The sequence below is a fragment of the Nanorana parkeri genome, unplaced genomic scaffold, assembly GCF_000935625.1.
Source record: "Nanorana parkeri isolate BGI_ZX_2015 unplaced genomic scaffold, ASM93562v1 scaffold528, whole genome shotgun sequence".
Classification (NCBI taxonomy): domain Eukaryota; kingdom Metazoa; phylum Chordata; class Amphibia; order Anura; family Dicroglossidae; genus Nanorana; species Nanorana parkeri.
In genome coordinates, this window is record NW_017306796.1 from 391,592 (window position 1) to 404,044 (window position 12,453).

Genomic DNA, 12,453 nt, shown 5'->3' on the forward strand with positions numbered 1-12,453 from the left:
TGAGTGACAGCTGGCTCTGCCTATCTAGAGGCAGAGCCAGCTGTACCCGCCCCCTCCCCCGTCCGTTCCGCCAGTCAGCGCTGGCAGATCGGAGCGGGGAGAGGGGAATCCAGCCCCTCCCCTGTCACGGCAGAGAGCCGTGACAGGAGCGAGAGGTGAGCGAACCTGGTATGTGTTCGCTCACCTCCCGATCTACTGAGCCGACCTGTGACAGTCTCATTGTCACAGGTCGGCTTAGAACTATGAGGTGAGTGAAAAGCACTCACCTCATAGTTCTCCTTTAAGTGCCTTTTTAATGATAGTGATAGACTGTATAATATATTTAATTTTATAATTTGCCCACAAATACCCTTGAAAGCATCATGAAATAAAGCAGACCATTACCACCTTTCACTAAAAATCACATCAGCATGCAGTTCTGCATGTTAATATGAAATCATCTCACATTCATTAGTTAAACAAACATATTTTTCTTTTACTCACGATTACTCTTTTTCCACTTCCTGGTCCTCATGGGCATTAGTGATATAATCTGTGCTCATCCTGCAGTCCTGATTGCATCTTGGGAAGATTACATCAACAGAAAATTGCTGGGAAATCTCATCTATAATCTCACAAGATCTCAGGGAAAGGAATTTCCCTCCCCTGAGATGATGTGCATGGTCGAATGTCCTAGTCACATGTGCCAGAGTTCCAGGAAGTAAAGGGAGATATAGTAATCTGCCATTAGTAAAAATTACCAATGTGAGAAGAATGGGGAGGAAAAGAGAAATAAGGTATGCAAATAATAAAAATATCTAGAAGTACAGGTGAAACTCGAATAATTAGAATATCGTGCAAAGGTCATTTATTATCATAACTAAACCTTTCTAAAGGTGTATTTGTTGTGATTTCCAAGATCTGGGTAAAGTCCCCCTTTAAGCCTAAAGTAAGATGTGTTACTTATCAGTCCTAAAAATGATCACACTTGTATACAACAAATCAAAAAACAAAATATCAGTTAATGTTTAATATCTGTCAATATCCATTATCCATATTATCCAGTTTCAGGGCAACCAGCCTTAAACTAAATTTCCGATGTCCAGCATCATCAACTTCCTCTGAGCCCAGGGTGTCATGAAACTGCCCCAGGCTCACAGAAGAATGCTGCAGAAAGAGGTGCCATGTCATTACATGGTGCCACATTCTGTAGTATTTAGGATCTGCCTAGCACTGGAGGAAGTGAAGGGTGAAGAGGACCTGTGATATCATCAGACCTGGCCAAAGTCACTTGTAGAAAAAAGGCAGTGCAGGGGTGCTCCATTGTTGGTGAAAAAAACCTTATTTAAAAAAAGGTGGATTTAAATCTATCATCAATTGCACCATCCAGCGATGCAGATCCTCATTAATCATGATGAACGATATCTGCCAACCTGCCAAAAGAAAAAAAACACTGATCTGCCAACAAGTTCGCACCCAACAGAGACTAGTTCTGAGAGACTAGTTCCCTCAATAGACCATTACACACGAGTATATTCTAGTCTTCCGAGGGACTGTAGTGCCCCTGATAAGATTCTAGATTTCCCTCTATAATATCTTGTTTTTTTACCACTGCTCCCAGTAACCTGTAATTAGCTGATTATTATAATTGTGCCTTAGTTTACTTCAAGGATAGTAATTACATTGAAGTAGACCTGTGTCAGGCATGTGTTTTTCGTGTTAGATGTTTACATGCTAAATAATGGGAAAGTTTAACACTTTCCGCCATTGATCACCTCTCGGAAAGACCACAGCACACCAAACCACGTGGAGGGATTGGGGAAGTCGTACTGAACACAGTGCAACCCTCATTTCTTCAAAATTCGCAAGTCAGTGACAAAATGGTCAGATTTAAATCTTATGTCTGGGATGGACACCCAGAGATGGTGAGACATTTCGCATAACCCCTTACTAGAACACAGCTCAGCTTTAAGACACGTTGACACAAAGACAATGAAAACTTTAATAAGCCGCATACTAGATTAAAACACCTTTGAAAGGAACAAAACATCCAGATTAAGTTACATGGTCCTTTTCACACCTCTCTGGTGTGTTAATTCATGAGTACATGTGCATTGTGGTAAGGCAATGCACAGATTCCATCACTTGCATCACTTTTTGGGGCCCCTTACACGGCTTTAGGCCAGACCCCCCCCCCCGCCGCTCGACACGGGCTTAGTGACTCGCTGGACTCAGGGCTTAGCGACGCGCTGGACACAGGACCCACCTGAGATTGACTCTGCAGAGCCCACCATAGATGCTACACAGCCCATATGAGACCTCCCTCCTTTCCTTCCTACCTTCCTAGCTCCTATTACCTGCACACGTGGCCTCATCTGCCGCCGGACAGGCCAGAAGTGACGTCACTTCCGGCCAGTCCGACATCAGACGAGCAGCATCGCTGATGGGGCCCCAGCTTATCTCAAAGCCGCTGGAGCTGCAATGCTGGGGCCCTGCTCTGCTAGGGCCAGGCCTCGGCCTCCTCGCCCTTCACCGTCGGCCGATAGTCATGTAAGGGACCCGGGCGGGCCCCCCAGGCTGCCCGGGCCCCTTACATGAGTATCAGCCGTACCCCCCCTGATGGCTGCCCTGCGTTCCATTCCAAAAGAATACTGCAACTGAGATCACATGTTACCGCATGTCATCACGCATATGGGTGTGCTTCCAGCCTTCATGTTTTTGGCTGTGTGTGGTTGTCTCAGATCAGCCCCATGCTGCTATTCACTGTGAAAACTTACAAAGTATACCCTGAGTGAGTGGTGACTAGGGGAGGGGAGACCAAAACTGGGTGACATTCTTCTCCCAGGGTACCTATGCATAATTACTTGATTGGAGCATTGCTTTTTAAAACCTAACTGCAGTGGATTAAGTGGTTAAGAGTTAATATATCTTTCAGGTTTTTATTCTTGTCCGCGACCCCACTGGAGAGAATTATCCTCACTCCCCGTCCCTGCGACTCCTGTACAAGAAATGGGGGTGTGGTTTTCACCTGGACAGAAAGGCACAGACAGCAATGAAAAAAAAAACATTCTTAGAATTTTAACTTCATCCCCACTCTATTAAAAATGTGTTTTTATTTTTGTCTGTGCCCCGATTGGGGAGATAGCCTTTCTCTACTGATAGGAAGTAAGAAAAATGTTTCCAATAGAAACACAGCAATAAAAACCTGACTATAAAGTGCATCTCTAGGCATTTTTTTTTAGTTTTAGAAAAGTAGGAGATGATTAGACCTTCTTTCACGTTTTATTGCTGTCCACTTTGGGGAGATTCATGATTCTATTTGTACGGGGGACCATTGAAAAGAAAAGAGGGGGGGAAATTCTAGATTTTAGATTTGTTTCCAGAACAAAGAGGAGAGTGAGAGGAAATATTCTACCGGGGACACAATATCAAAGGATAACTGTCTAAAACTGGAATTTCCCAATTTCTACTAACTTCCTGTTGCATCTTTGGGACAGGAAATGAAGGTTAATTTCACCATAGGTACAAAAACAGCAAACATAAACTATCAGGGGTATTAACTCTTCTGTACTTTATCCAAAAAAAAGATTTTGGCTTTACACGCAGTACACTCTATCCCTCCCCTGTTCTATTTAATATATTTTAAAAAATGGTTTGGCTGGATGCAAACATGTAGGGTTTCTGATAAATAGTAAAGGTTTATTGGACATTTTAAAAGTTGAATCAAAATACAAAGTACCAAAGGAACGACTGTGGGCACAACAAATACAATCCATTAAATGTATTTTCCACTCTACTCAAAATCTCTGCATTACTCTGACTGAGCATAGGGCAAAGGGGAGTAACCACTGGGCCAAACGTGATGGCAATGTACGGTGGGGTTGGATACTTTTGCTGTCCCATGTGCCAAAAGAAGAAAAAGAGTAAAAATTATAGAGTAAGAGTAGAATGGTATTGCAAGAAAAGGGAAGGCAGGAAAGAGAGTTGGAGAATGGGTGGGGGGTGGAGGATGACTTCTGGGAGTCGGGGGGATGACGACTTAAAATCAATCCCATGCAATTGCAAATGGTTAATTTCAGTGACCCATTCTAAATGAAAGGGACGTAGATTCAACTTCCAATGTCTGGGTATTACAGTTCTGGCAGTTAGTAAATAGAACTGCAATAGGCCCTTTTTAGCAGGAGAGAAAAGCAATTTCTGGTGTTCACCACCATATGGACCACCATCATAGGACCACCATATGTGTAGCATTGAACCTCTGTCTTTTTAACATCACCAACACCGGTATAAGGCAGAAGGGAATATTTTTTGTAGAGTTTAGGGGCATCTATGCCACCACATCAAGATGTTGAAATTGTTCTCCATGAGCTGCAGATACAATACTACTTCGGTGTGTCAAGGCATACTCCTTACTCCATACTCCTCTCAAGAGCCCTTAACTCTGATGCAAGCAGTGGGCTGGCTCTTGGAAGGAGTTATGAAAATATTATTCCGCTTTATCGCAAGTAATCGTGTGTCCTCAGCCTCTCTCACCTGAAACTAAATTACAATGCCGCTTTGCTAACTCATATCATTGACTGAATATTTCATGGGAAGGGCAAACTGTGGGTATGCTCCATACTCCTCTCAAGAGCCCTTAACTCTGATACAAGCAGTGGGCTGGCTCTTGGAAGGAGTTATGAAAATATTATTCCGCTTTATCGCAAGTAATCGTGTGTCCTCAGCCTCTCTCACCAAGGAGCTGTTATGTTTTCTGGAAGCCACTGCCAGCCCCTCACACCAACCACGATCGCCTGTATTACATAAAGAAGCACACAGACCCAGTGATGACATCACTGGGTCTAAAATAAGGTATGCAATGAAAACAAAAGAGTTTTATTGAAAGGTTTAGTTAGCATGTTGATTAGGAAGGAAAGAAACTAAGGAAGGTAAAATATACACAGATTCAACTTTCAGCTTGAAACATTTTCTCAAATATTTTTTTAATAAACAAGAGCATTTTCACATACTTCAAAAAGAAAAGGAAAGATCGTTGCATATTAAATGCAACAGGTATCCAAAGATATACAGTAAATAGTAGTTGTTGACAAGCATATTATAAATACCAGACTCGAGCTCTATAAATTACATATAATGTGACATATTATGACATTATTCTTAACATGTTGCCAGTGACGACTCCTATTTATTTTGTTTAGGAATAATACCAGAATTGTTTTTATTTTTTATCTTGGATGAATTGGGGAATGGTTAGAACTTCTGTTGGTTTTTTATTGTTGTGTTTCCATTGAAGAAACATGTTTCCATTGAGTGGATCCATTTTATTTTCTGTTCTATCTGACGCTCATCGCCTTGACAGGAACTCAGGGGAAATCGCCTCAACTGGGAAAACAAAAGTAATACAAATTCTTGCCTTTACTGACTCTTTTTTTTTTTTTATTGTTGTCTGTGTACCCAGTGGGAATGTCTGTCTGACATCTGTTTCATAGACAGGAAGTGATAGGCAATCTTTCTGATGTGGGCACAGGCAAAAACAAATGTACAGATGTACTGATCCTTCCCTGCTCTTTCCAAATCTTAAGAAAATTTAGCTGTAGTGGTTGCAATGCTTATGATAAGAGTCATAGCAGATCCAAATGTGAACACCCAGCATTAACACTACATTGATATATCTAGGTTCCTTCAACCTACCTTCGTATTATCCTAGAAGTCTGATCCTTGACTATTGGCATGCTTTTGCATTTGGTCATATGAGTGGCTTCCAAGGGGAGTTCCTCTTTAAAGCAAACTTATGGTTTTCAGCAAGGTGGCAGCTGGATCCCAATGTAGGAACCTCCCAATGCCTGTACATTGCTGGAAAAGATACAGGGCAGCCCCGGACAACACAGATCTAGGTCACTTTATAATGCAAGAGGCATAAAGAGCTGTTATGGCCATGCTCTGACTGCCAGTGCTCGCCTTTCCTCCATACTGGCCTTTGAAGCTGCCCATCGTACATTGCAGCCAATTGGGAAGCAAATGAGGTGGGACGAGGTAGCCACAGCATGACCATAGCAATTATGGTTTTCTTTTTTCACTAAAGAGCAACCTGGGCTTTTGGGGTCATATGTCCCTCTGGACATTAACCATCAGCAATAAAATCCTGGCAACATTTCAGGACCCTACCAGTGGCCACAGGCTCAATTTACAATAACACAAAACCAATAATAGCTCAGATATTTTATGGATTTCATTTAATGATAGTTTAAAGCAGCTGAAAACATAATCGTTGGAGGTGTTACCTACAGCAAAACCTAATTGTTCATTAGATCACAACATGCTCATTTTTCAAACCAGACTAAGTTCCACAGAAACAAAGATAACAAACTTAAAGAGACTCTTTCATGGGAAAACAACCCCAAAACTGGTGTAGGTATAACGTTCAGGCACCTGGGAGTAAATACAGATACCCTTAAGAAGCCCTCAAACTCTTATATCATGGCTCAATGTTGTGAAGTTCTGACAATCAAAGTTTCCCTGTTTTTTAAGTGCCAAATCTTGGCCAAACTTTCATGCCCCTTACACATAACTATTGGCCAGTGACGTGCTCATCATAGTGGTGGGCCAATAAGGAATGAGGGTGGCAGGTCTTAGCAGCAAGCTCTGACACTACCTAGCAGCGTTGGAAGTTTGCCCATCCAGTCGGTCCACCATTTGGATGTGACAGCAAGGATTTGGAGCCTGCTGCAGGTATGTTTCGCCACCTCTAGTTGCCTGCATTTTATACATACAGCAGTTTTGGGGAGGGGGAGTTGCCCAAGACAGAGTTTATTTAAATACTTCAAAACTCTTACTTTTCTCTGGCTTTCCCTATACATTATTCCCCTTTAAAAACCACTTTTCCACACTGGGAATGAATTGGTAATCTGGAGCTTGCCTCAATCCCCGACATGCTTTGCAGTAGTGATTGTCCCACCCAGTTTCGCGTCTCACTCGATACAATGATCTCCAGTTGAAGTATTTCTTGTATCTTTCATCATCATTGTCCAACTGAAGAAGGTAATCTGCTAGGCCCTTTGCACTTGGGAAGTCATCAACGTGGATGAAAGCATCCCCAGGTATAAATCTTTCATAGTTTTTCCTAGATGTACCTAACACGACAGGTACAGCCCAAGACTCAAAAGCATTGTGCCAAAACTTCTCAGTTATATAGTCCTTGTGAATGGAATTTTCAAAGGCCAAGTAAAACTTGTACTGAGAAATGGTTTTACAAAAGTCATCCCAAGATAACGTCATGTGGTTCTTTCCATAAACATCTATTGGAATGTACTTATCCAGCTCCTCATAGTACTCATTACGCCGTGCACCTGGATACCACTGACTGACCACCCAAGCTACCAATTTGGACTTTGCTGGAATGGTGAAGTTTTGAGGCTGTTTCAGAGCTTCAATACGACCATAAGGTCTATAGACATCGGAGTCCTGGCGGAATGTCATGGTCATATTGAACATATTGTCTAAGAAGTGGAGATTTTTAGCGATCAAAGGGGGTTCCATGTTGAACCAAATCCAGCGCTGGTAATGAGGCCTTGGATCCTGAGGTAACAAACGTTTGTCGTACATGATGTCTATATGGTGCATGACTACAGCATCAGCTTTGTTGTAGAGGTTTCGGTCTGCGGTCAGTTTGCAACCAGAGATGCCATAAACACTTTGACAAGTATTTAATGGGAAATGCTCACTAAAAGGCCAAACCCAAACAAGAACAAGGAGCTCTTTCTCTTTATTGTGGACTGAGATTGGGGAGTCATTTGAGAGTTGATCTACTGTTGTGTCTCTATGTTTACATGTAAAGACCATGGAGAAGCCTCCTCTTTGCCATGACCAGGTAAAGAAGATCACAAAGAAAAGAATTGGGACAATTAGAATCGAGTTCTGATTATGAAATGGCTTCATTCTTGCGCATAATCTGAAAAGAAATAAACAAAGAAGACGTTAGTTTTAGTAGTGCTGTTACTGAAAAGCATAATGCTACTATGTTGACTTCTTTGGAAATTCTTTTTCAAAGAAAACTGTTGTACATTTTTTTAAAAAACATTACGTTTATAATGATATTTATATGTCAATTGCCAAATAAATGATGTGGGCCATACTTTGTATATTGTTTCATAGCCACTAGAAGGTTATCTCAGGTCTACAGCATCATGCCTGCTAAAGGTGGCCATAGAGAGTTATCTCATGTATACAGCATCATGCCTGCTAAAGGTGGTCATAGAGGGTTATCTCATGTCTACAGCATCATGCCTGCTAAAGGTGGCTATAGAGGGTTATCTCATGTCTACAGCATCATGCCTGCTAAAGGTGGCCATAGAGAGTTATCTCATGTCTACAGCATCATGTCTGCTAAAGGTGGACATAGAGGGTTATCTCACATCTGCAGTATTATGCTGGCTAAAGCTGGCCATACACAAGTATACATTTTTAGTCCAGCTTGAAGGCTGAACAAATAAAATCGAACAGATTTTGCCATTCATGCTAAGCAGCATGGCTAGGGGAATCTAGGACAACATAGCTGAACGGGAAAGCGAGCTGGATTGGAGAATTTTTCCAAGTCAGCTATTTTGGCCTAGATTGTTCCCTCCTCCTGTCTTCTCCAAACTCTTCACCCTTTTGTGAAAAACCCTTTAAAACTTGAGAAAACATTTTAAATAGGATGAATTCTACAGGTTAATACACTTCACTATCATAATGTGCTAACAAAATCAGAGAAAATACTACTGTAGACAGCGGTTATGGTGTTAGCATTTTATAAATAGGTGTAACAATGAAAACAGAAAATATCATACATATATTACATATATTTATATTAATAATATAATATAATAATAAAAAAGGTAATTATACTTTTTTTAATTTTATAAAATAATATCAGTTTACTGTACATTAAAAAAAAGAACCTCCCTCATAAATAACTGATGTTCTTAATTGTGACCTTATTGTATTATCACACTGATGTTTGCATATCAGGATTGTATTGTGCGGAAATACTTGAAATAGTCGTTGTTTTCATTGCTCATTGACCCTTTTTGTATTGAACATTTTTCAATAAAAACGTATCTAAAACGTATCTAAAAAAGAACCTCAATGAAACAGAATAAGATTGCAGTCTTAAGGCACATTTATTAAAATGTAGGGTTGTTGTTGCTCCAACCATGTGCAAAAAAAATATTAAAGGATGGGAACCTCTCCTGCACATCATGGTATTTTAGGCAAACATCACATCACCCAATGTCACGTCACTTTAGAAGATCATCGTGTATACTTACATCTTTTGGAAGACCCTTTTAATGACAATGAAAGAGCACGTAGATATGGAGCGACCATCAAGCATCTTTGTGTAAGAACCATCCTCTAAACTGGATTCTGAACTCTTCCGTCTCCCAGTCCACTTCATTACAAACCAATGTCCTGCTTACTGTTTGGGACTGATGACTTGAAGAGAACTTGAGAAAAGTGTCTGCATGTGTAGCACTGTTACGGAATGGGATTAGTGTCACAGTTATTACAGACATCAAAGAGTGACACACAAACATTCATCAGGGAAGCAACAGCCAAGCAACAAACACACAAGCTTCCCTCCTATGCCTAAGGACATTTAATGGTATGTATTAGAGACTTTTAAGGGTTCTGGAGATTTAAGCGATTTTTTTTAACCCTAAAAGAACTACATGAAATTCCACTTCTAAAGTGTATGTCAAGGCAGAAAAATACAATATTGATATATTAGGTATAGCTCTGCAATACATGCACATTTTCCCATGCTGTATCCCTTTAAAAATGTTTCCAGACCAATCCAATCTATCTTTCAATTTCGAGAGTGCTCGACCACGGATTGATGCTGCTGACCTCAGTGATTTTGTACTAGTAAAGTTATAAAGTCACTCAAGTCTAAGTGGGGACCATAGTAGTGAAAAATATTGCATTCACATAGCTGTATGGGCTTAATACCTGCAATGATAGGACTCAGTATTTTAAAGAGATGTAATAGAGATTATAGAGATGTAATACTATGAGGGGAATTTATCAAAACTGGAGCAGACAAAATCTGGAGCAGTTGCTCATGGCAACCAATCAGCTTCTGTCTTTCATTTTCAAATCTTAACTGAACAAACTGAAGAGAGAAGCTGATTTGTCGCCATGGACAACTGCTCCAGATTTTGTCTGCTCCAGTTTTGATAAATTCCCCACTATATGTTTAAGTTACAATCATTTGCTGCACAGATTAAGTTGGCAAAGAGGGCTAGAACAACCCCTCCCATTCCTAATTACTGAGGAAGTCTGTGGGGATCGCTTTGTGCAGAATATTCTTAAAGCTGACCATACATCTATAGATTATCTGCAGATTTTCTATGGTCAGATGGAAAAAGTGCAACAGATTCCTCCATCTACGCTAAACCGTGTGGATGGAGGAAACTCCCACTGGGGCCAAGCTTCAGTATCTTGCTACACAGTTTAGCGTAGATGGAGGAATCTGTTGCACTTTTTCCATCTGACCATAGAAAGTCTGCAGATAACCTATAGGTGTATGGCCAGCTTTAATCAAAGTTTATGAAGAAGTTTACAAACTATGAATTATATCTTTTTACTGTAGTATTTCTTGATTTGGTCATTAATATGAGAAAGAACATTGTATTATGTATAACTATATTGGTAAAATTATAGTTATGGATACATTTAACTTAAAGCACTCCAAAGACATGCTGGAAGGTTAATTGGCTCCTGTCTAAATTGGCTCTGTATGTGAGATGGGGACCTTAGATTGTAAGCTCCTTAAGGGTAGGGACTGAGGTGAATGTACAACTATGAAAAGCGCTAAGTAAATTGTCGGCGCTATATAAATACCTGTAATAAATAAATAAATATAGCTGAAGTTAACAGAAAGGTGGGGGCACTCCTCTTCCCATGCCCCCCTCTCTCCTGCTAGTGGTCTTACGAGTTTTAGATTTCAGCTATGATGCACCACAGGTCCCAGATCCTGTCTTGCTTCAAATTGTCAATAAGGGGCTATTCATGTCAGATGGGCAGTAAATTCTCAAAAAGGAAAAAGGGACCTATTTTCCCATTCTTAGGCACTTACACACAGACACGATGCAGACAACTACAGATGAGCACACTAAACTTTTGCAAGAACATACGTATACATTTACATAACTATTTTATATTTTGTTTCATGCTATTTATCTTGTAATCATTTGTCCTTTAGATTGCAAGCCCTCAGGGGCAGGACCCTCACTACCATCTTGTCTTGAATTGTATTGTATTGTAATGTCTTCCCTATTTTGTAAAGCGCTGCGCAAACGGCTGGCGCTATATAAATCCTGTATAATAATAATAATTTTGTAATTAAACACATTTTTTATTTTTATGCAAGAATGGAAGATTTTTGCTTTTAAACTTCTTCCACCCTATATAAGATACAGTAATACCTTGGTTTACGAGCATAATTCTTTCCGGAAGCATGCTTGTAACCCAAAGCGCTTGTATACAAAGCGAATTTCCCCATAGGAAATAATGGAAATTCAGATGATTCGTTCCACAACCTAAAAATATTCATATAAAAATGATTACAATACTGTAATATAATACTGTACAAAATATAAAGAAAAATAAACCAATTACAGGTACCTTCGTGTCTGGTGTGAGGGAGACAAGAGAGAGGAGGATTATTGTGTACGACGACTTTCACTATCACTAACTAAATCACTTCTATCTCTTGGCTCAATGGAATCTTTTTCATTTTGTGAAACCTTAACAAGGAATCTATCCAATGACACTCGCTGTTGCCTCCTTTTGAGGATTCCATGGAAATGTGACATTGCATTGTCGTTAAACAGATTCATCGCTCGCACTGCTACAGCCTTATTCGGGTGGTGCTTTTCTACACAATTTTGCTCGTATAGCAAGACATCGCTCGTATATCAAGGCAAGATTTTTCAGAAACGTTTCCTCGTCTTGCGGAACACTCGCAAACCAAGTTACTTGTAAACCGAAGTATTACTGTACAAGGGTTTGATATAAAAATCCATACTTCTACAAAATGTCATCTATTTACAGGGTTATTCACAAAAGGGTGAAGAGTTTGGGGAAGGCAGGAGAAGTGAACAATCTAGAACAACATAGCTGAACTGGAAAGTGAGCTGAATTGGAGAATTTTTCCAAATCAGTTATGTTGTCCTAGATTGTTCACTTCTCCTGCCTTCTCCAAACTCTTCACCCTTTTGTGAATAACCTTGCCAATCTTACCTTCTTGAAGCAAATAATAGACTCTTTGCCCGGATGAAAGACTCACATACATGTCGATGGAAGCCAAAATGGGGAACTCCAATGTTTCCTGAAATGTCATCAATACACAAAAAGGAACATTCAAGACTTGCTTACCTCGAGGAAGATAATGGGATCTGGCTGTAGAGAAGTGACTATGACAATGCGAGCCCT

The 12,453-nt window shown here is 40.3% G+C and overlaps 1 protein-coding gene across 1 annotated transcript; it reads right to left on the reverse strand.

Annotated features, from left to right (window-relative positions):
- Nucleotides 1-6,828: 6,828 nt before the first annotated feature.
- LOC108791111 (galactoside 3(4)-L-fucosyltransferase-like) lies at nt 6,829-7,818 on the reverse strand. The gene has a single exon (XM_018561495.1). It carries the CDS (start codon nt 7,816-7,818, stop codon nt 6,829-6,831), a length of 990 nt encoding a protein of 329 aa, XP_018416997.1.
- Nucleotides 7,819-12,453: the final 4,635 nt, after the last annotated feature.